The 24,277-nt window shown below is 37.8% G+C and overlaps 1 protein-coding gene across 4 annotated transcripts in view; it reads left to right on the top strand.

Moving 5' to 3' along the window:
* Nucleotides 1-3,737: 3,737 nt before the first annotated feature.
* NRAP (nebulin related anchoring protein) overlaps nt 3,738-24,277 on the top strand; it is a 47,706-nt gene continuing 27,166 nt past the window's right edge. For 3 of the 4 annotated variants that reach the window (XM_053984043.1, XM_053984040.1, XM_053984042.1), the window contains exons 1-17: nt 3,738-3,809; nt 4,070-4,164; nt 4,873-4,960; nt 7,140-7,244; nt 7,759-7,863; nt 8,530-8,637; nt 9,439-9,543; nt 10,091-10,198; nt 11,173-11,277; nt 14,029-14,133; nt 15,873-15,989; nt 17,358-17,462; nt 18,397-18,504; nt 19,207-19,311; nt 21,626-21,724; nt 22,222-22,326; nt 23,887-23,994. In XM_053984043.1, the coding sequence (XP_053840018.1) occupies nt 3,738-3,809; nt 4,070-4,164; nt 4,873-4,960; nt 7,140-7,244; nt 7,759-7,863; nt 8,530-8,637; nt 9,439-9,543; nt 10,091-10,198; nt 11,173-11,277; nt 14,029-14,133; nt 15,873-15,989; nt 17,358-17,462; nt 18,397-18,504; nt 19,207-19,311; nt 21,626-21,724; nt 22,222-22,326; nt 23,887-23,994 (1,743 nt within the window). The remainder of the gene's footprint in view (nt 3,810-4,069; nt 4,165-4,872; nt 4,961-7,139; nt 7,245-7,758; nt 7,864-8,529; nt 8,638-9,438; nt 9,544-10,090; nt 10,199-11,172; nt 11,278-14,028; nt 14,134-15,872; nt 15,990-17,357; nt 17,463-18,396; nt 18,505-19,206; nt 19,312-21,625; nt 21,725-22,221; nt 22,327-23,886; nt 23,995-24,277) is intronic. The other variant, XM_053984041.1, reaches the window with a different exon arrangement.

A 24,277-nucleotide genomic window follows, 5' to 3' on the forward strand; every position in this document is an offset into this window, starting at 1 on the left:
AATGCACATGCCATATTTTGTGAGTTTTAAACTTGAGTCTTATTTGTGTTATGATACACAACAAATGGGCATATTTGGACACTGGTGTTATGTGGGCTATACTCTACGTGCTTTTCACACTTTTCTTCAAGCTTTTAGCTTAGATTGTAGCACATCCTGAGCCATTCTTTCTCTTCTGTGTAACAGTGATATCTTCTTAGCCCCTTGGTTCTTTTTTCAATTTCTCTCTTACTTTATCTCACTCTGTTAGAACCATTTGCACAGTCCCTACACTCTCAGTTTTTCCTGACACTGGCAACAAAGGGAAAGTGCAAGAATAAACTCTTCAATCATGAAATATAAACAGCTGTTGGTTGGTTTCCAAAACAGCAAAAATGGAAAAAACAACTGTATAAGTTTGGAAGGTTGCTTAGAAGTTTTTATTCAAGTCTTGGGAGATTTTGATGTTGATAAATCTTTTCCAGTTTTCTTTCAGTATTTTTCTAAGCTTGATTTGCTACCATGCTAGCATGGAGAGACTGTGTGAGGCAAAAGGCCCTGAGCCCAGGTAACTAACTAACCACAGCATTCAGAGAAGGTGAACATAGACCAGAAGGCTGGTTGAGTGCTTGAAATTTTACAGGCAGCTTTTACCAGTGGATAAAACTTCCACTTTGTCTAGTGAACCAACACCTTTGGGGTTTTTTTGCAAACAGAGGGAAGATAGGATTGCCATAATTTGTGATGTCTGGCTTCCTGTTCTTCATGCGGTTGGAAGGGCACAGCTTCAATTCAGGAGTGACAGAGGAGGTGACCCTGACTTGAATGTCTCTTGAGAGGTTACTTTGTGTAACTAATATGTGCTTTTTTACAATCAGATTGAGGATGCAGACATGCTTCAAGTTTTCTGTGCAGTTAATTCAACGAATTTAAGGAGGCTGGAGAGGTAACAATGTTTCTTCCCACTAATTTGCACTTTCAAGGTGCTGTCTCCTTGTACTTTATGTGTAACCACAGTCCTTTTAAACCACATTGATTAAGGTTCTACTGTTAAGTAAAGTCTTTTAAGATTTTCATTGATATCAAAAAGCCTTTATGAGGCCTTACTAAAGGAGGAAAAAAGCCACAATGAGCTTTTAACTGAAGAGAAAATGTCTTGCTAAGATTTGTCAAGATAACAAACCTGCACTGGTTTTGTGATTTAATTCCTTGTATGATCAAAATGCAACACGTACTTTGTAATGAGACCATTCAATGTTTATTTTTTAATAAACTCCCTTTTTGGTTAGCAACTCGGCTTTAATCCAGGGTCGTGAAGAACAGGACAGTTTTAGGTCCTCAGAAATGGGAAAGTCTTTAAGAGACTCCAGCAGAACTGATGCACAGTGGATGTCAGGGCAGTAGTGTGGCTGGGAAAGACAGTAGCTGTAGAGGACATTGTGTCTTACCACTCTTCTCCTCTTGAACATCCTGTGACTTGGGAGAAGCAGGAGAACTTGGAAAATGCATTTGCTGACTCCCAGCCAAGCTGGTAGTATCTGTCACTGTGAAAAGAGAAAAACAGGCTTTGTATATCTTGAAATGAAGTAGGATTTATCTGTGAAATAAAGGGCTTTATCTGTCTGAGAGGCCTCTTGGAAGGAGCACATGGTGTCATTCCCTTCAGGGACGTTTGTGTGCTCTGTGGGTACACAGTGCATATGGACAGCATGATGATCCATGCTGGAGTCCTCTCCAGATGATCAGTGTTCGGGTGACCCCTGGATTATTTATTTGTTCTGTAATTGCCAAGTCTTTATGGTTTTGTGTGGTTCAGGAATGTCCTGCTTTCACCACCTCTCTGAACTCATTTAAGGAGGGTCTTCAGCAGTGCAGGGACAGGAGCAGGTCATGCACCCTTATTCTTGCTAAAGTGTGAGACAAGGGCCCAAACATGGCTTCAGACAGCATGGAGACAACTAGGACTGTCTAGAAAACACAATATGGTCACTCTTGGAGTAGGTGAACACAAAGAGGTGACAACTGGTAGTGTGCCAAGTGCTAAGGAAGGAGGGGACAGCCCACTGTGACCCTAATGCAGGTCACTTGCATAAGCTCAATGGCAATCTTGGACAAGATGCAAAGCTCTGTGAGAAGGGAACTGGAAGCCTTCCAAACTGCTTTGGTTCACAAGTGTGAGATAAATATTATTGTGGTGTAACTTGGTCAACATAAATCTCTCTTGATCCCAAGAAGAATACATAAGGTAACTCAGCAGTTATTTTAGTATAAGAAATTATGTTCTGGTGACATTTTTAAAAAATGAAAATGCATCTGTTTATACACTGATATTAGTTACTTTGAAAGGCCTTAAATGTTTTCAGGACTTTGTGCCATTGCTCTTTAGATTAGAGACTCTATTTTCAGCACACCAGTTGCTGACAGGACATTGTGCCAGTACATTGTCAGCATTCAGTAAAAGTAGCAATAATAAGTTAAGCAGAACTGCATATCTCAACAGAGAGATGAATAGAAGGCTCTCTAAGCATACCCAGAAGGTTTAGACAGAAATTATTTTGATGGAATTGTTTGCAATTTATAGAAAATGGAAGTGCTTAGCAATATTCCAGGACTGCTGCAGGCAGTGGGGCAGATGCATAGATGACTGAGTAGACTTTTACTCAGATTGAGATAACTCTTAGCTGTGTCCCAGGGTTATGGAGCCCTGCAGCTGGAGGTATTATGATTAGGTGAGATGTAAATCTTAAATCCTGACCATTTGTAGCTGGTAGAATTTAATAGCTTCTTTTGTTCAGAGCAGACTTCACAACCCTAATAGCTTGCTTGAATCCTAATATCAGACATTCCTTATCATTTTTTTGGTGAAGGAATTTTTATATTCTGATCTATTGCAGTGTAGTCTTGGTGAACACTGTTAAATAGCTGGTTTGTTCAATCTATTAAAAAGTAAATGGTTCCTTTCAGAAGTTTTTCCTGTAGGAGATAGAAGTTTGGATTTGTACCCATCATGTTTAGAACTCTTTGAGATAAGAGGCTCTGCCTGCTTCACAGTACATCTTCCTACACTTGGAGATGGAGTGACAGGTGGATGAATCAGGAAGATATGAGAAAAGAGTGTGCTGACATAATATACAAGGTGAAACTGAGCTGGCACCAAGGGAAAAAATTAATGACTTGTCTGGGGCAATGGCAGTGAACTTCTACATCCACCCAAGGGCCAGGAAGCTTCAAACCCATCTTTGGCCTGTGTCTCTGGTGGTACCTCCTTCTGCTGTGAGGCTGCTCCTAAATACATAATGCTCCCCCATGAGGTCGCTTGTTTATCAGGGTGAGGGGAAACTAACGGTAAATTGCTGCTGCTGTGTGTACTTTTCTCTTCATTCTGGGCTTATGACTGCAAAACTGAAATACAAAATGATCAGCTCTAACATTCACATGGATGTGATTCGTTTCTGTGAGTTCATTCTTCTATTTAGAGAAAGATATTGCTACCCTCTCTTCTGCACTGACACAGTTGCCAAAATAACCGCTCTTACTAACTGGCAGCTTTAAAAGCCAGCCTGCAGCTGACTTTGAAACAGAAGGTCAGCAAAGGGAGCAACAGACTTCAATTCAGAGCTTTAATGGGAGCCATTGACCACAGCAAAAGGCCTTGACTGGAGTGTCTAGAGTGTGCTTTGCACAGGCCAAAAAGTCACTTTCATACTCTTTGAACCTTTTGTATAAACCTATATATTTTTCACTCTGTGGATTTCAAGATGAATGTGCAGCCGTGTGCTAGATGTGGCTATGGGGTTTACCCTGCTGAGAAGATTAACTGTATAGATCAGGTCAGTTCTCTTTTTTTATCATTTTGGACTATAATAAATGTACAGATTGGCACTTCTAAAACTGTGCAAATGTCTCAGTTCCAAAAGTTCTTTGCTCATAACTGGGTTTAGAACTGAAATGAATTAATAACATGTATATATTTGAAGAAAATAATAAATTCATTAAATGAAGGGTAAGGGTCATCAGGGAGATTTTAAACTTAGCATATTAATAATGAAATACAAATAATATCTGTTTGGTTTCTCTTTTGTGTGTCCAGACGTGGCATAAAGCCTGTTTTCACTGTGAAGTATGCAAGATGATGTTAACAGTAAACAACTTTGTTAGCCATGAGAAAAAGCCTTACTGTCAAGCGTAAGTGTATTTCCTTTTTTCTCTTCCATTTTATTTTTTAAGCAAGGGTTTAATTTGGCTAGTCATTTTAATATAATGGAAGATCACCACTTGGACTCAGTCTGTCCCATGTGTGATGTGAAATTAGGTATTGTCATGCCTTCATGCGTATCTTTGGGTTAATGTCAATCACAAATAGTAGGAAACTCTATTTACCACGCATAAAGCTTCCTCATTTGGCCAGTGTGTTAAAAGATACCAAATTAAGTTCCATTTCAGTATTGTGGGAAGAAAATAAAACCGACCACAAAATTCAGTGCTTTCCAAATCAGTGGTTAAGAGTTAACAAGGTTGAGCTAATCATAAGGAAATGTATAAAATGCAGATTTGGGAGTTGGTTTGTTCTAGGAACTTTTATTTTATAATGATCAATTCCTGTCAAATTTGTCAGCAGAAAAAGGAGAGATGACAGTTGTTTTTTATTCTATTATTCTCTTTTGTTATTAGAAACACAGCATTGATATGATGATCATTAAAATTAATTTTGCTCTAGGCACCTACTCCATACAACAATAACTTGAATGTAATCTAAGATCTCTGTGTGAGTGGGGGAAAAGATATGTACAGAGGGGTGGAGGCTGGTGTTGTGTTTTTGAGTGCTCGAAGAGAGCCTTTCTGGTGGGCTGTCTGGTACATTCCTAATATCCTTGTACACTTTCCCTTTTCTAGGCACAATCCAAAAAACAATGCATTCACGAGTGTATTTGAAACACCAATGAATATGAATGCAAAAAAACTGTCGGAAGTGGTAAGTGAGGTGAGAAGCTTGAGGGTTGAATGTGTTCTATATTTTGATAACATATTGATGTCTCTTGTTTTGTAAGTATAAATATGTGCTTTTTACTTACCTTCCTCAGCTGGGTTTCAATCATAATTTTTTTTCAATGCGATTACTCATGTGAAAGAAATCTTAGATCTGGATTTCCTTCTCCTCTCAGAAGGAAAAACTCTGACTGGAGCTGCTCACCTGTATATCTGATAATCTGTACAGAAGCACAGTTCACCTAAACTGCCCAGAGCTGTGTAAACTTAGTGACTAAGCAGGGTTTCACAACCTCTGGAAGCAAGAACAACCGACTTGCTTTGTGATTTCATCATCTGCTATGAAACAACAGATAAATTATAACTAGGTGGGACACACGCAGAAGTTCCCATAAATGCTTTGTAAATGTAAATGTAAATGTAATTTCCGCCGGGCCTGAGGTGGGAGAGCAGCAGGTCCGGGGAGCTTTGCAGGGTTTTGCTGGAGGTGTTTTTTGGGGATGGAGGTGCATCCCCGCCGCGGGCGCTGCCGTGCCCCGTCCGGCCGCCAGCGGCGCTCCGGGCCCGCCGGCATTCCCAGCGCCACCCCTGCACGTCCCGCCTTGTTTCCCTCCAGACACATCGTCTTCAAACCTGCCCTGCTGAGGATCTGCTGGAATAAAAAATACAGAAACGCCCAATAATCGATGGCTATCTCACTTCTCTGCGTAATGCTGTTTTCTTGAATGTCACGTCTTTCTATATCCTAAAATAACATTACTTGTGAATATGTTTCACAGGCAAAGCGATGTGTCTTGATGTGATTAGCCATCACTAAAATTAACAAAGAAAGCTGTATTTTTTGGATTATGGCACGCTAAATTCATTATGATATCCTGTATTAGCTGTAAAAACTTGATGCACATGAATAGCCTTTGTTAGACACTATCATTTATCATTTTGTACAGCATTCTTATGCCTCAGTTTCTGCTGTATCATGGGCTGTAACTATTTCAGCAATGACTATCTCACTTACTTTAAACTGTGTGTGACAGATCTGCTCAGGAATGAGTTTGGGATTACTGCAGGTTCTATTTCTGGTTTAGGCAGTGATATGAGACCGATACTTCCAGTGCATGTGAGTACACAAGCCAGAGAAATTATAGCTCAAAGATCACTTTCCCTTGTTTTATACACCTTAAACACCTTCTGTCCTTTTCAATCACATAATGAGGTTCTGTTCCAGAGAGAAAATTGCTAAGGGTAGTAAAGAAGCTGATTCTACAGTACCTGCTTAAAGGGAGTACTTCTGTAAAACATTTGAGAGCAGGAAAATGTGTCGCTAGTAAATGTATAAAATAATGATAACTTGGGAAAAGGTTTCATTTGCTGATGTGGAAGTTTGTTGTTTTCATATTGAAGTTTATCTCTGATGCAGGAAATAGAATGTTTCTTCAATCCCAACATTATGTTCTCACATAAGTCTTATGTTGAGACATCAACTGGAATGCAGAGATAAAAATTAGGTCTCTCTGTACAGAATTTCTGTATTAGCAGGCAAATCATTCAGCTCTCTGCACCTCTGTGCTTAATTTATAAATGGGAATAATGGTACACGTGCTCAGTAATATTTCTGTCCAGTCAGTTTAAATTATCTACTCTGGGTTTTTACATCTGAAGAGTGAGTTGTATAACAGATCTGTGATTTCAGTTGGATTTCTTCTACATGCTATCATGAAAAAAGTAGCAGTAAGAAGATAATGACCCAGGACTAAATATAGTAGTCATTTACATATGCACAGTTAGGATATGACACTTTGTGGACACTGTGCAGGGAAATAGGAGAGTAGAATATTGCTCACTCCTGATAGTTTTTTCATCTAATGCATTGACACATCCTGCTTTAAATTAGGGATTTCAATTCTCATAGATTATTTGCCCCAAAAGTATTATCTAAAGATCAAATTATTCTTTCAGAATGTCATGCCAGGTCTCAGGTGTAATATGCTGCTCCTTTACAGATGTGCAGCTCCTATACTGGCAGAAATCTTAGGGAGAAGTTGGGTGTGGACTAGAAAGCAGAGTTTTGGCCTTAGGGCTAAATGCAAATATTAAAACTATATTCCTCTCCAAAGGGGTGTGTGTTAGTATGCACTAACAAAGCACTAAAAGGAGTCATTATCTTTTCTTTTTAGATAAAATATCGAGAAGAGAGTGAACAAATCAAATCAGTCTTTCAGTGGGACGCAAGGTCCAGAGAAATTGAAAATGTCTATAAAGCCCAACAACTGGCTACCCAGGTAAGAAATATCCCTCAAATCTCCCAGCCAGCAGCCTGCAGCACAGCAAGGATTGGCCCGGGATGTCCTGATTGTCAGGGGTTTAACCATGACATTTCAATGCTTAAAAAAAAGCCTTTGCTTCTCATTTGGCTAAACTTTTTGAGACAAAATAGCTTAACTATAGCTTAGGATAGAAAAATCAGAAGGTGAGGAAGAGAGAATGTATCTATAGTCAGCTGTTGGGGCTGCTGCATGTACAGCCATACTCTATGTGTCTTCTCTCTACTGGCACTGGAGCTTCACAGCAGGAGATCTGATTCCCAGGGGGTGTTATTTGAGTTTCACTCCAGGATCCTAGATCCTGTCATCTTGATGTCAGTTCTTGCTGTACAAGTTCTGCCTTGGCACTCTGAAGGGATGTGGAATTCAGGCCTTGTGCTGTGTAATTTCACTTCCACAGCACTGTCAGATCAGCTGTTTGAGTGCTAAAACCAGGGTGAAGATAGGTAGTTAAATAGTTCCTGTTTTGTAGAATGCTTACTATGCTGCCTATGAGGAAGGAAAATCGTGGTACCCAGGAACAATCCCAGATCCTGAGATGGTCAAGATAACACAAGCACAGAAGGCTCTGACTGATGTAAGTGGACTGATGTTTGCCTTTATTTTCATGGTCTATCATATTCTGAAGATTTCCAAATGCATCAAAGTCAGTCTTTGGTAAGAAATCACCTCCAGGCTTTGCAGGAAGGGTCTGTCTACATTCTGTTAAGATGTTGCCAAAGGAGAGACTGACATGTTTATTTCTGCCAACAACAATACTTAGCCATGTACGTGATTAAGTCATATAAGAATTCTATTGCCATCACACATTTATATATTTATGTAACTCTGAAGCACTTCAACTGCTGGCCAGGCTGAGGTGATCTGATCTAGCAGGCAGCGCTCTTTCTCTCAGTAGACCAGGACTCATGATGGAAAATGTGCTATATTTTCCACAGACCAAACTTTTCATTGACTGAATTTCCAAGACTGATGGAAACCACTTCTGAATTATGACTGTGTCCATACAATGGGTTAGTGACCTAATCAACATAGGCAATTGACAGTGGATAATTGATACAAATGAGAAATGTTTTCTGTTGTATGTAGGAAATAGCTGTGACTAACAAACTTATAAAGTGGAAGTTCTTTAATTTGTTTTCTTTTAAATAAAGTGATACACACCTTTAGGAAGCAGGCATGAAAAGAAGAATCACATTAAACTATAGTGGATGCTTTTCTAATAAACAAATTCATCTTCTAGTTTCAATATACAGAAGAATTTGAGCCACGAAGAGGCAAAGGCAGCTTCCCTGCTATGATCACTCCAGGTTATCAGGTTGCTAAGAGAGCCACCCAGCTAAGCAGTGATGTAAGTCACAAGGGTTTTTAATTATATTTTACACTTCTGAATTTGGAGAATCCTGGGTTCAGGCCATTCACTTGAGATGTTAGATTCTACGGTGAATATTTGTTATACTGTTACAAAGTGAGAAAATGTTACATGATGCAGAAAAAAAGGTTAACAAACTGCTTGGCCTGGGAAGATAATCATATAGAGTAAGTGACAATGTAGATATTTCCTGGAAAATGTAGCAACTTTTGCATAATTTATCTCAACCTGAAAAAGATTGTGCCTTGCACTGAAATGTTCATAACTTCAGTACCTTTGCTTTCCCATTATGGCTGTATTCATCAAATTATTTACATTTGATATTTTTCACTTCATTATTTGAAATCAAATACCTGTAAGATTGAAATTAATTCATATACAAGCTACTTTAAATTTATGCACAGAAAATTGGTTGTTTATTTAAGAACAATTTGCATGAAAAAGATAAGTAAAAATAAAAGTGTTGTATTGTTTTCTGCAGATACTATCTACAATGTCATTGCAGTATGATCTTGGGACATTAATGACTATTCTCATGGTATTTTAATCAAATGTATGGCTCACACAAATCAATTGAAAATTTGAATATCTGGGTCTATTTCTGTTTGGTTTTGGTATTCATTTTAAGGAAATTTGGGCTTAAATATATGGATAGCTTGCCTGTGGAGAGTGGAGAGTGTCATGACTGCTGTTGCTCATTTTCTCTTGAAGTCTTCTGATAGGAAATATACTTTTGCTGTTTATTGTTTGTAATATGGATATATATGTTTTCCTCTTCAGGTGGTATATAAGCGTGGACATGAAGAGAGAGTTTCAAAGTTCACCTCTGTTGTGGACACTCCTGATATACTTCATGCAAAGGCTGGAACACATCTTGCAAGTGATGTAAATAAAACAAAATAGATTGATCTGTTTTTGGCTTTGCAAGTGGTTCCTAGGATATGTATAAATTACTTGAAAATATGAATGCAAAGAAAAAAAATTAATATTTTAAAGGCAGACTTGTTTTACCATGAAGCATTCAATACTTTCAGTTAAAAAGACCACATTAAATTTGAGGCCATTTTAGGCTGTCAGAACAGAAGCTGGGGAAGCAGTCTGTTCCATACCCAGCAACTGGCTGCCATGCAAAGTAAAGAAAGAAGCTGCCTGACTCTAACATAAAAAGAGAAGGCATCTTGCAGGCATTTTAAGTATTTTCTTTAAACAACTCTTTTCATCCTACACCCTGAATGAGACAAAGGGGCCATGCAGAAGATGTGGGATTGTGTAGTTAAAGACTAAATTGCAAAGATTCAGATTTCATGGTTCATCTTCCTTCTGGCAGATGACAGACATCCAATGCCTGACTTTGCAACTTTAAGGATTGATTATATGTGCAATCAAGACACATTTGCTCTAATTGCACCTGAACTGTCTTGAATTTTTACAGTTGAAATACACAGAAGACTTTGAAGAACGGAAGGGAAAAGGCAGCTTTCCTGCTATGATCACTCCAGCTTATCAAATAGCCAAGAGAGCGAATGAATTAGCCAGTGATGTAAGTGTCCAAAGAAAAGTTTCTTTTGGGGAAAAAAATATTAAACTGTCACACAAATTTTGAATTAAAACATTTACTGGCAGAAATTCCATGAGTATGGCATACTGATCTTTACTGGCTTTCTTTTCCTTTCCAAACATAACAAAGCCACAACACCCCGGTACTTTTTAATAGGCACCATAAAAAGACATCAGTGTTCCTTCAAAATGTACAGTTAATTGTGCTTTGTTATTGGAAACTGAAAGAAAAGCTCTTTTTGTTGGAGAAGATAACATATGGAAGAACATGTAACTCAAAGGAAGTGAATTTAAAACATTGTTAAGAGTCATTGAGGAAAATAAGACATCCGTAATTTTGAAGGTAAAAGCAACTGACTCTAAAACAATTAGATGTTTTTATTTGCCTTTCATCTGTGGAAAACCATTCACTTTTGTCAGCAAACACACATGGTCATTAAAGGGCAGCATCAGGTTACAGGCATTGCTTTGACTTCAGCAAATGTAGTGCAAATCTTAGTCTAAACTTGAAGGATGATTTCCTAAAATTCCCTTTATCACTGGGGATAAAGCATCTTTCAGAAACAAACCCATTTATTGATGGGGTTCAGGTGACTGACCCTGTGGTAAAAAAGTGCTCTGTGGTAACTGTGAATTTGCATTACAATCAGTTCTATTTTTTAAACTGCTGGAGCATCAGGGTTTAGCCACTGTGAAGCAGGTGGTGCTGAACACATTGACCCAATGGTCTGGGTTGAAATGGCAAGTCCCCTGTTCCTAGTGCATTATTAAGTACAGATATAGTTCTATTTTTGTATCTTCAAGTGGCATATTTGACTTATGCAGGTTGGTGGCAACGGGAATTTTGACAATCCTTTATTGAGAACATGTGCATGCCATTGGTTGTTATTTATTGTGCAGCATCTGTGAACCAGACTAAATTCACCCGGCTTATTTGTTTCCTTTTTTTCCTGTTAGGTGAAGTATCATCAAAGATATGAAAAAGAGATCAAGGGAAAAGCCAGCCATACAGCTGGAACAGATGTTGCTTTTGCAAGAGAAAATGCAGATCAATATGGACAGGTATGCAACATCCAAGAGACAGCCATGCTGATGTTGATCATTACTACAGCTCAAGGCTTTAGAAACTGGTGACTCCTATTTTCACTTTGTTTTCCTGTGTGAGAAAACAAGGTCTCAAGGGAAAGGATGGTGTGCAAACAGCACTGTGCTCCTAAAGTGTAATGCATCTGTCACTGGCACCTGAAAATGCGACTACAAGGTGGCTGCACTGTCACTGCATGACCCTTATGGTAGGGCCATTCCTAAAGACTGACTTTGGCAAATTTATCTGTGTGCATGTACACACTCTACATTTCTATTTTGGTGTTGTTATGTATCACACTGAAATGTGTTTACCCGAGGAAATATTCCCATTCCATGAATAAGGAAATTCAGTCAGGAGAAAAGCTAAAGGGTTGTGAAATGGTAGAAAGCCTGGCACATAGTTAGGTGCCTTCTCCCTGTGGGTATTTTCACAAATCTTGGGAGCTTTGCAGCTCTATATATGTGTGAACATCACTGAATCCCTTAGATACACAATCTCTTAGATTTCACCTCCTCTACAAAAGGGGAATTATAAACCTGACAAGCTGTAGTTCTGTATTTGTGGAACCAGATAGGCTTTAGTTCTGTTTTGGTCAGTGGCATTTGTTTTGCTTATGCTTCATTTTCAAAGGAATACAATTGGTTTTGTGGTTGCCCAAGAGGCACCCAAATTCCAATTAGGTTAGGGGAATAGCACAGCTATGTAGAACTGAATGCAGCTAAATGGACTTGAATAGTGGTGTTGTATAAAGAAAACTATATGGTTAATCTCAGGGGTTTTTGTCCTGCTTTTCAGTAGGCCCATATACTTTGGAGAAATGAAGGAACAGGGGCTTTATTTTCCTAAAACTTTTGGTGTATTACATTTCTTTACCTCTTCTGTTGAAATCTACATTTAGTATTCTGTAGAAAGCAAACCATCCTTGAAAAATCTGAGTTTAGAATTGTAGCAATGAAGCCTTCAATTACTTCTGTCTTTTGAACTGCTACAAGTTTTAATAGGAATAAACAAATAAAATTAATTTGAAAAAGGACTAATTACATTTTCAAGCATTAGAATGCTTCTGTTTTAGAATTAATTTAAGTTTTCTTTCTTTGAAAGTGTCTTTGAAACTTCAGTCATGGACTTCAAATTCAATTTGAGTTTTAATCTTTATAGATTGGAAACTGATATTATTAGTCAAATAACACAGAGTCACTGAAATTAATGGAACTTTCTGAGTAAATTGTGACTTAACATGGGTAAAAGGATTAGATTTCTAACTGTTGAAATCATTAACAATGAATGGAGTGTGCATCAGAAAGATATATATAGATATATATATATACATGCATATTTATATATATAACATGAGGCAATTTAAGGAATCTTACCATAAAATTCCTGAACATCTGTTTTGTTCATGTTTAAAAACCTTAAGCGTGGCTAAAATAGTTTTCTGAAACTTTGAATATATGCACAATATTAGAAATTATATTAAAATATATTTAAGAAAGTTAGAAGCAAAACTCAGGTTGGTCTGGAGAATTCAAACTCATTAATGGTATTTTAAGAAAGCAACTCAGCTGATTATTCAACTGTATTTTTTCTTTTCTGTACCTGTTTATAGAATAATTTAATGCCATTGTAACTATTATTCACCAGTGTGCATCATAATGTTCACAAACTTGTGGTGTGACCAATTTTAAAATGTGACATTGATGGTGCCCAAAATGACCAACAATGGATGGTTTTGCACTGAGAACACACAAAAGAGATATCCCAGATATTTGTAGCTGTTCCTATCTGTGTTCTCCATGGCATTCTTGACATGCATTCTATTCATGGCACATTCTGTTTTCACTCAAACTGCCTCTTTACTACAAAAGATTCACAAAATATTGCAGAGAAGACACATTACACTTTATCTCACTTCTTTGTATTCTTGTTTGTACTCCATATTCTCCCCATCTCTTGCCATAGAAGGCTTTGAGATTATTATTGTGCCTTACATTAAAAGAAAAAATCTCCAGTATTTTGCTGTTAAACTATCTAAATGGCTTTCAAATTGTCAGATATTTACACATAAACTTATCTATAGATGGATTTAAGGGTGTTACTTGCACAACAATTGGGTGTTTTTTAATCAGACAAATGGAATTTTGTGATTTTATTCACTAAGGAGTTTGGCATTTTGATACCCAGGTATCTCTGCTTCATTTATTCATCCCTCTTCAAAATACATCACTGCACTAATGAAGTATTTTTGGCCAATTATGATGTGAAAAATGACCATGGAAAAATCAAACAGCTCCTGTAACACCACAAAGGAAGGCTGATCCTATGTTAAACTTGTAAACTTTAAGCCAGTCTCCTGGCTAACCAAGCCATTAGCTATTTTTATAATATTCCAGGGTAACATGTATTGACAAACAGAGAAGCAAGCAGATACCATCTCTGCGAGAAATGAGGTGAGAGCAGAAGGGTTTATGTCATTGTACACTTGAATGTTATCTTTACCACAGCTAATGGCTACCTAAATTTCTCTTGGAATGCAGCACAGGTAGCTTCAGAGGCATAAGTAATTTAACAGGTCAACTTATTCTTATATTTTGATCATTTTTTTTATTAAAAAAAAGCATTGAAGCCATGAACCTTCCTACTAACAAGGACTGTGGGGCTTTGGAAAATAACCCATGGCCCCACCTGCTCATGTGGGATGAGTAAACACTCTGAATTTTCTTCAGGGATATATGGATGAGTTTGAGGAGCGCAGAGGGAAAGGAAGCTTTCCTGCTATGATCACTCCAGCTTATCAAAATGCCAAGAAAGCAAATGAATTGGCAAGTGATGTAAGTATGAAACCTGAATCAATACAATTCATAAACAATTAAAACCAGCAGTTTGTCAGAGCAGTGCCTGGGAGGAGGATGCTAAAACTGCACTTGAGAAGTAAACAAAAGTGACATTTTGCTGCATTGCTGGGAACTGGATGGCTCAGGGGATTAATAATATCCATTAATAGAAGGGGGCACAGCTCCAGCTTGCATGAAGGAGGAGATGGATGTAGCAACTAATGGGGATCCCTACTGTTAGGTTAACCCTCCTGGCAAATCTGCACCTGTATTATTAATGAAACCTTCAACTGCCTTAATCATCCTGTGGACTACTGTGGTATTCCCAGTAGTGAATAAATAGAGGATGAATGAACTGTACTGGTTTTGATATTTTGATGTATCATGCCCCTAGCACAAAACAAGTCATATGGAGGAAAAGAAGCAGAGAGTATGACACTGTCACTTCACAAAAGTGAGCTTATTTCTGGGATGTAATTTTTGGTTTTGGGAGGTAAACTAAAGAATTGGCAAAGAGGTGGTGGTGTGTGGTTCCTGCATCCAGCCCATCCATTAGAGGGCCTCAGCCCTTTTTGGGGAGACCATTTCAGGCAGTGACAAAAAATGGGTCAGTCTGTAGGTCAGTACCCTGTGGCTGCTCTGAAGGGTTCCTGTGAGTGACAACTTTTGTAGTGTGGACACCTGTCCCCGATGGGGCTGCCTGAGCTGATGAGCTCAGTCTGTCTTCTGGGGAGTTAACAGATGGTGGAGTCTTTCAGCTTGTATTAGTCTGGAGTAGACACGAGCAATAAACTGGAGTGAAAGGATCAGTCATGTGCTGTTACCTGAGCTTATCACTGAGAGAATATAGAACACCTCAAATCCTCTGTGACCAATCCCAGTTTAATGACAAACTCAGTGATTCCCCTGTTTAAACATGAAATATTTAACCTTTCCAGACAAAGATCACAGCTCCATAGGTTTTGAAAATACCAATGGTCAGTAGTTTCCTCATTATTTTATAATACATAGAAGGAAAAGGAGGATTGTTTCATGGAAGTAACATTTGCACACTACAGTACTTACAAACTTTCCTTAGAGTTTTAAAGCCTGAGGAAATGTGTGCAGACTTAGAAAATAAAAAACCTAAACCACTTTGCATTTCAGTTAATGTAAAATAATTTATAAAAGGCCAAGTACTACCTCTCTTCACCCTTCCAAGTCCAATTTATGTCAACCTGATGTCTAAATTTAATTTAGAAATCCCTTATTTCAATCTTGATTTTATTGAGAAATATAATTCCCTTAAACACATTAAAAGTACAAAAAGATACAGCTTTTTAAAAAGCTGATTTCTACAAAAGGAAAAGTCTGCAGAGTGCTTGATGACTATCTGTAATCCTGTGACTAAAATTAAGTACCAAGGATTAACTTCATTAATAGAAGAGCACACAAGCTCCAGCCAAGAATCTGCTAGCAATCTCTTCAAGCCATGAACAAAAACCAGTGCTGTTCAGTCTATGTCAAAAATTTATAAAAAATGCTATCTAGTAAAATGTCTTGAGAGGGACTGTGAAGGGCTATGGGGTTATATTTGTGTTATTCAAGGTAGTAAATACTGTGTTTCAGCTTGGCAAGTTCCATTTACTTATCAAAGCAAGCAGAGGGAAGATATTATCCTGACTCATGAAGCCAGTCTAAATAGTGAGGATGAAAAGGTGCACATTTATTTTCTAATTCTCCCTACTTCTTTTCAGATAAAATACAAGAAAGATCTTTCCAAGATGAAAGGTGCAGCTCACTTTCACTCCCTAACAGCTGAAGACAACTTGGTCCTTAAACAAGCCCAAAGTGTTAACAAGCTTGTCAGTGAGGTAAGGGCTTGAATCGATCTCTTAACAAGTTTGGGAGCAGCTCATACAAATATTTGTGTTTGATGAGTAAGGACTGCAAGTTAAAAAAAAAAAAGCTGTTGTTCTTACTGCATTGTACATAACAAAAATCATCTGTGTGTAGCACAGCAATTGGAGAGAAAAGCTCAAGAACAAATCTTTAGGTGCTGCAATGTGGCCCTTCCAATCATCTGTGTGAAAGTGTGGGAAATTAACCCCAGGAGACTGATTCTAGTTCTGACCACATGAAGAACTGAAATCTGAAAAAAAACCCACCCCAAACCTGAATTGTGCTTTTAATATGATATTAAGATATAATGCTTTAGGACCAATTTGGTGTGTGCCTTAGAGTGTATCAAAGGGTATTCTAATAATCAAAAATAAGAAGAGAGACAAAATTTATGCCACTCTGGTTATGCAGATTTATCTTTTCTTCCATCCTGTGAAAGACTGTGAGTTGCTGATAATTGATTCTTTTTCTGCTTGATAAGGGAAGATTGCAGGAAAATTCTCAGTAGATTCTGAATTATTAATTTATTTATAGTGTCATACCAGCTATAAAACTATTAATAAATGTGAGTTTCTAGAACTTCCCCATGGCACTTTAAAAACTTATACTCTTGAGATGTCAAAGTATAAAACCTTCAATAATGAAAAACCCCTGGAAGTAGGGCTGGAAGGGGCCTCCTGGGCCAATGATTCCTGGTTCCTGCTGCTTCGACACAGCACTGCATAATCCTCCTATTCCAATTTCTAGCCTACATTTATTCCTGTCCACTTTATTACCACTGTGTTTTGTGCTAGAGTTGCCCTTTAGTTTAAAAAGTTCTTCTCTCTGCATGGTTACTTTTCTGAGAGGTTTACAAATATATCATTTTCTTCTCTCTGCCTTTGATTTCCTCAGCTAAGCAAGCTGAGTTCTTCTCATCTCTCAGTCTTTCACTGCAGCTGTTACAGGCTGAGTTCCTTAAACAGGAATGACTGTAAGAGTACAAAAGCTCTTGCTGAGGTCTTGCTGGAATTTGGTACATGGCACATTTATACATGCTTATTTGCTCCACTCTCACCTTAGAATTTCTTTGTATATCATTGTTTTTGTTAATAGTTTTCCTCCTGTCACTGTCTTGTATACTTCACAGAGAATGAAATTGCATTTCTTTTGCCTATAAAATGAGAACTGAGTATATGAATATTCTCTTCCTATTAATTTTCATCGTATGCCATCTGATAAATACCATGTGTCAAAATCTCTGAACAGTGGGTCTGCCTAATAAAAAGGTGTGTGGAGGAACTTGATAGAGCAGATTAAGGTTTTACCATAGCTTCCCGTTGTGCATTTTTGTCACTAAGGTGGAGTACAAGAAGGATCTTGGAAACAACAAAGGCTACAGCATGAACTACTGTGACACTCCACAATTCAAGAATATGAGCAAGATCTCAAAATTCACCAGTGATGTAAGTTTGCAGTACCTCGTGTGTGGCTTGCTTGCCCTGGTAGCTGCTGGAATCACAGGTGATCTGTGAGTGTGTGTTTCATATAAATGTGTGCTGGAAATGTGATTATAACTCATTTTAGCCTGTTTTTGTACAACACTTATCCTAATGTGTCCTGATGTATAGCTGGGACATTGATTTTATTTAGGATTATGGAAAGAACTATTATGGTATTTAGAAGAAAGGTTACTTACCATGTACTGCTGATATAGAAAAGTAGCAGCCAGTTGTTACTCTTGTCTGTCATAATTATTACTGATTTCATTGTGCATGTCTATTTCCTGACTGGACAGGTAGGCAGAAGGTGCTTCAGCAGAGTTCAAGCGAGAGAGGAACATAATTACTGTGTGAAAATAATCAGCGTTAATAGTTAAACCTCTTGTTTCTCATGAAATACAATTTTTGTTTCATACTGCTTCTTACCATTCTCTGAAATCCCAGAGGAGTAAATATTTTGCCATACAGTTCAGATGGCTGAATGATCAATTTTTCTTGTCAAATCCCCCACTCTGGGATTGGTGAAAGATGCACCAAAACAACCCAATTGTTCATTTCTTAATGTACAAATATTGTCTCCCTGGGACTTTGTTCTAGTATTTATTTCTGATGAAACGCCGATATATCTTCTTTATGTGGCATTTAGGTGATATGAAGAGCAAGTAAATGATATCCTGTAGTAAAAGAAACTCACTGAGGGTTTTAGCTTTTATTTTTTAAAATACCAAGGTTGTTGTGGACTAATGAATTGCAGTATTGGAGCAGCACTAGTAGACCAGAGCTGTAACAATTTGTCTCCCTGCTGTAGAATATAGAAACTCTTAAAAGCTGAAACTCTTCAGTAGAAAAGCTGAATAAATTTTCTCAGAGTATTTTTACCTTTCTTTTTTTGGTACAGCTTAAATACAAAGAAACCTACCAGAATGAAATGAAAGGTCACTATGTGGGTATTGGCATGGACAAGAGGATGCTCCATGCCATGAAAGTTGGCAGCTTGGCAAGCAATGTGAGTCCCTTTTTATCACACTTGTATGCTTGTGGCCTCCTTGTCTTTCAGTTTTTCCAGAATTAAGTTGATAGAAAACTTCAGATCATACTGTGCTGGGGATCTGATGGATAGATATGTTGAGAAGAGGTGAAATTTTGGAAACCCTTTTGTACTGTTTTATGGCACACTGTGTGGAAGAAGTTAAAATAAGAAATTTCAGTGATCTGGCAACATACTGAGATCCTTCAGTTTTCTTTGACATCAGTAGGATGCTGAAGGTTGTTTGCCACCACCCCCAGGGTCAGACCTTTGCTAGGAAGATTAGTCTTTAATGAAGATTTCTGGATTCCAATTTAATTTACTGGGTTAGTCAAGAAGCTATTTCATTACATACCATTCCTTCAAGTACATTATTTACAAATCTGTAAGAAGCTTGAGAACTAAGCAGAAAGATAAAAGAGATGTGTCATAGGTGGAAGTTAAGTTAATGCTCCCACTGTTGGCATTGGATTAATTGAGAAGCTGAAAAAGAATCAATTAGTGGCTAAACTATGCAAATAATTTCATTTTCTTTGTCACTCATGACATTGAACTTACTTTGTTTCTTGCATTTAATATTAATATTATTGTTTCTCCTTTCCTCTTGACTGATAATTATTCAAACAAATGACAGCTGAAAAAAAAAAGAATGATTTTTTTTTTGTTCTCCTTGTGTTTCAGATAGCCTATAAGTCTGATTACAAACATGATGGTGTTGACTGCAATTACCCAGCTACTCTCACTCCTTCATACCAAACAACAAGAAAGTTGGTCCCTTTGAAAGATGTAAATAATTTTATGTTTTTGTTTTTGTTTTTTTCCCCTATGACTTACGTCATCTCTCTGTAGGAGAGATTGTGATAGACTGTGTGTGTCAAATCATGATTTAATGACGGGAACAAACAGCCACTGCTAACAAAGCTAAGCAAAAAAGTGCAGTGTCAAGAGGTCTCAGAGCAGTAGAAAGTGCTGCCATGTCCTGTTGCTGGTGTCAGTTCAGCACAGACTGTAGAGCCATGTGAAATCAGTGACTTCTGCCCTATCCCAGCTCTGTGCTGCTAAAATCTCACCATCCTGGGGCAGCTTCAACAGCAGCATCAAGCACTGAAAGCACAGGGAGACTAAAACAGCCTTTGTGAATCCTTTGTGAATTCCCTGGGGAGTGGTGTTCCCCTTTGGAGGGGAATGGGTTGGTTATGTAACCTTCCTCCAGCTGTGGTCCCTGAGAGAGGAGCCCCCTGTGCCCCTGACCTGTGGGAAGTGAAAGCATGGTACTTTCACTTCTCACAAGCATTAAAAGCTCGACTGATCTCCTCTACCACTGGCGACTCACCCTGTGCCTTAATCAGGAGCACAGTCACCTGGCATTGCTTAGAAAATCAACAGGAAGAGAGCAGCAGCTCTGCAGGGCATTTCTGACTTCCTAAAGTATATACACCCTGTCTTTACATTGAAATTGCAAAAACCCAGGAGCATTATGCCTTAGAGAGGTCATTAACATTATGTGAGATTTATCTGGGCCTAAATACGTCTTCCAAGACAAGGATGGTAGCATGAAGAGCTAGAATTGGGAACCCTGATGTTTTTGAGGAAGTATTGGGTATCCCTTCAACTCTGAGATGAACTCTTGCCTCTACAGCAGTAATTTCAGCTTTGCCTTTGTAAAAGCGGAAAACAGTAAAATTCAGTTTTTGATTGCTTAGTGTGTGACAGAGCTGTGTTCTTAAAGAGTTCAAGGTAAGCATAAATTCATGTCCAAAATGTAAAAAACATTTCAGAAATTCAAGTGGCTCTACAATTGATAGTCAGCATCAGGGTTTGAAACACATAATTCCAGTGGCCACAGAGACTCAGTTGCACCAGTCCTGTTCTAGGATTTTGCATTAGTCCCAGGACTTGTGTGCTCCCAAATAACCAACATGCTTACTCTGAACTCTTTTAGGAATACACCTCTCTCATACCCTAAGCAATCACAAGTAGCAATAAATACACAGCTTCAGTTAAAAAGAAATGATCCCTTTCCATGGAATTAAAATTCTCTCTGTCTCTGAGAAAGCAAATGCACTGTTTTAAGTACCTTAATCACTTTGGACCTGTGAGATAATTCAGGCCTTTTTTCCTAGCTTTTATCATTCTGGCAGAATGAGGAAGTTTATGTGAGGATACAGGAGATAAGAAGGTTTGCATTGAAATAGTTTCAGTAACTCAAAGTCTCCAGAAATATGCTCCACTTTACTGGAAAGAAGTGTTCTTCAGAAACTAGTTTTAAACAATGTGATTTGCAATGTTTGCAAAGTGGTGATTAACTACAGTGAATATTAATGAGGGCCTACAGAGAACAATAATTGTGTTTTATCGTATAGCAATAGTTCTTTTGCAGCAACAGGTTTGAAAGGAAGTGTCATATGATTTTTTTTTAATCATGCATAATTTGGGGCTTTAAAATATTTCTTTTATAACTAGTAGTAATCTAGTGGGGTACAGAACTCTTGATGGCTGACATTAAAATTACTTTTTTTGTACTATAAATACATATTTTTCTTTTCTCAGCATCCACACAAAGCTCTGACCACAGGAAAATTCTGTGGTTAATTTATTACATTAAAACCCAGTAATGGCCGAGTATAAGAGAGTTCATTTACTCTATCCAGTGGTACACTGGACAGACCACTTCATAGACAGTTACAGTAATTCTTGTCTGATAAAGATAAAAATGGACTAAGTGATGGTTAAGAATGATTTTATAGCAATGATTTGGGGGATTTTATAGCAATGATTTGGGGAATTTATAGCAATGATTTGCAGCTGGTGCTGCATCTTTGTAAGAATTTGTAGGTTTGACAGGAAGGGATTATAAGTGAAGTAATTTTCAGAGTGGGATAAAAACTGTGACCTCAGACAGGGAAACTTTCAGAGCACTAACTCAGATCTCATCCAAGAGATCCTGGCATTTTTCCTCAGCTCTATTTATTATGGGTTAAGTAATATTTTATCCAGAGTATTAGTTAGCAAAACTTCATCTATTCAATCTCTCATTTTCCAGTCTGACCATTTCTTCCTTTACTAAATCTTTTTTTTTTTTAATTTAATTTTACATTAGGTAAACTACAGGCAAAGCATAGACAAGCTGAAGTACAGCTCTGTGGCCAGTACTCCACAAATTGCTCAAGCCAAAATAAATGCACAGCAGCTCAGTGATGTAAGTTCTCCCATCATTAGCCACTGTTGTTTTATAGAATGATGAAATAATCTAATTTCATAGCATTTGTAGCCTTATGTGTTTTATTCTTGACAGTTCTTCAAACCAAGAATACATATCAAATGAAATCACTTTCAAAAATGTGGCAAATATACCAGTAGATCTAATATTTGTCTCCACTTTTAAGATTTGTATCAGCATGTTTTTTTAAAGAAATTATTTTCTGTATCTTTATTAAGGCAAGGTTTTAAATTATATCTTTTGTACTTAAAGATAATCAGTAACTCTTTTATTTATAGAATTAATTTCTACTTCCTACTTCTTAAATAAAAGTTAGCCTTATAGCCTTCATACTTACATCACAAATTCCTAGGAATGTATTTATAATTTATGGCACCAATAACCTGAAATTTAACAGCAACCATTCAGTTGAATGGTTATATTTTTATTAAGTTAAAAATAACTCAGTTTCTTGCTGACCTTTTCAACATATGCAGTTGAACTACCGAGCCCAGTATGAGAAGACAAAAACAAATTACACTCTACCTCAGGATGTGCCACTGCTGGTGAAAGCAAAAGCCAATGCTGAGTTATACAGTGAGGTAAGCCAAGCCTTGGGGAAATATTGGTATTCATGGTGCTGTTCATAGACTGAAATTAATATAATGATGATGACACTCTTTCTGGAAGCATTTAGCATTTATCATTTGGCTTTGTACTAAACAACATGAAATATGGTGCCCAGAATAGACAGAGATCCAATTTCAAGGACAGTGAAACCTCTAGACTTTTTTTTCCAAGATATTTTCAGATGATCTGAATTTCTTGAAATTAATATTCACTTTACAAAACTAACTGCTTCTGAGGTGAAATTTGTATGAAGAACCTACATTTGCACAGTTCTAATAATTCGAAGTGCGCTGAAGTCAATGGAAAGAAACAGTGACTTCAGCCAACTTGGATCAAGCCTACTGTTGCTCCATTCATAGTTCCTGGCAATAAATAGTGATTCACTTAGAGTCTTGTGGGTTAAAACCACGTGCTTGCAGGAAAAGTTGAATTTCTATTTAACTTTTAGAGTATTTTTCAGGGCTGCATTTTCATAGATAGTTTTGGAGGAAAAAAACCCCAAGACAAATAAGTGCAAAATGAGGAAAAAACCTCCAGCTATTACTGGCGTGAGTTTTATTTTTTAACCAGTTTCACAATTTTTCATGGTTTTGAGCTGTCATTACTGCAGGTTTTTTGTGCCTTGTACTCTTCCCCTAAGTTTTATTTGAGTTGCATTGGCAGGGTGTTGTGGAGGAGCATTCTTTGCACAGTACTGCGTTGGGATGCATGCTCATTGTTAGATATTGGTAAAATATAAACATGCAGAAAGCCAAATCCAGAAACTGAGGCTTCCTGAAAACCTTCTACTTCATTAGGTGCATGCACCGTATGGATGAAGGCATGCTTAATCTTGCTTTAATGGAATTTCAAGTGGAATCTTGAAAAAGAGCTTAAAAAGCTATTACTTAAAGCACCACCAACTTCCAGAAGTTGTGTGTGATTCTCATGCGTTTCACTGGTGTTTGTGAGGTAGTGTGGCTCATGAGTGTGCTTTTGAAGGCAATCTGATCATGAGGGATGCTGCTCTGACCTCTGCTTCACCCTGTGGGGTGGTCTCAGAGCACACCAGCTGGATTCCTTTTGAATGCTCTCCAGCAGCTCATGTAAAGAGCTGCACCTTCAAATTCAGTGCATGGGACTTGGCTGGTTATAGTTTGGAGATGGGAAAGAAAAATGCTGAAATGAGTGGAGTGTTGTCTGGTTCTCAGCTGTTCTGCCTACAGATCAGCTCCTATAGATCTATACTATTTGCCTAGTAGACATAACCAGAGGCAACTTTGAAAAACCCTCCCTCCTCTATATCTGTCTGAAATTGAGAATTATTGCTGGGTATTCTGGGGCATTAAGTGCCTGTGAACTCCAAGAATAAAATTTTGACTCAATCCTAGACAATTAATTAGCTCAAAATGACAGTGAACTGTGACTTAAGAAGGTCCCAGTTTGTGGACTGAGCATATTTATGCTTCTGTTTTTCTCTGAGTCATTTCCACATTTGTTTGAAAATCCTGTGTGTTTGTGTTAGTGACATGTTGCTGTCTTTCCTTTCTCAGGTTAAGTACAAAGAAGGCTGGGAGAAGAGCAAGGGCCGGGGCTTTGAAATGAAACTTGATTCTCTGCCTTTACTTGCTGCCAAAGCTTCAAGGGATCTCGCCAGTGATGTGTGTTACATTCAGTTACCTGGGAATTATTTTTATATAAGTAGCTATAGCACAGGCAAATAAAGCATAGCTCACCTCATCTGGATTTTTAAATCCTGCATTTGGCTGTCCATCTTTCTCAATGGCTAATGAGCAGTTGGAAACTTTCTCAGATTCTGCTGTGAAATTTCACTCGCCAAAAATTATTTTTTTTAAAATCATGTGAACAGAGTGAAGCAAAATTTACATAACAAACCCATAGTGAAATGCAGTGTTTTGAATTGTTTATAGCCTCAAAAATAGT

Source organism: Vidua macroura, chromosome 8 (genome assembly GCF_024509145.1).
Source record: "Vidua macroura isolate BioBank_ID:100142 chromosome 8, ASM2450914v1, whole genome shotgun sequence".
Lineage (NCBI taxonomy): Eukaryota > Metazoa > Chordata > Aves > Passeriformes > Viduidae > Vidua > Vidua macroura.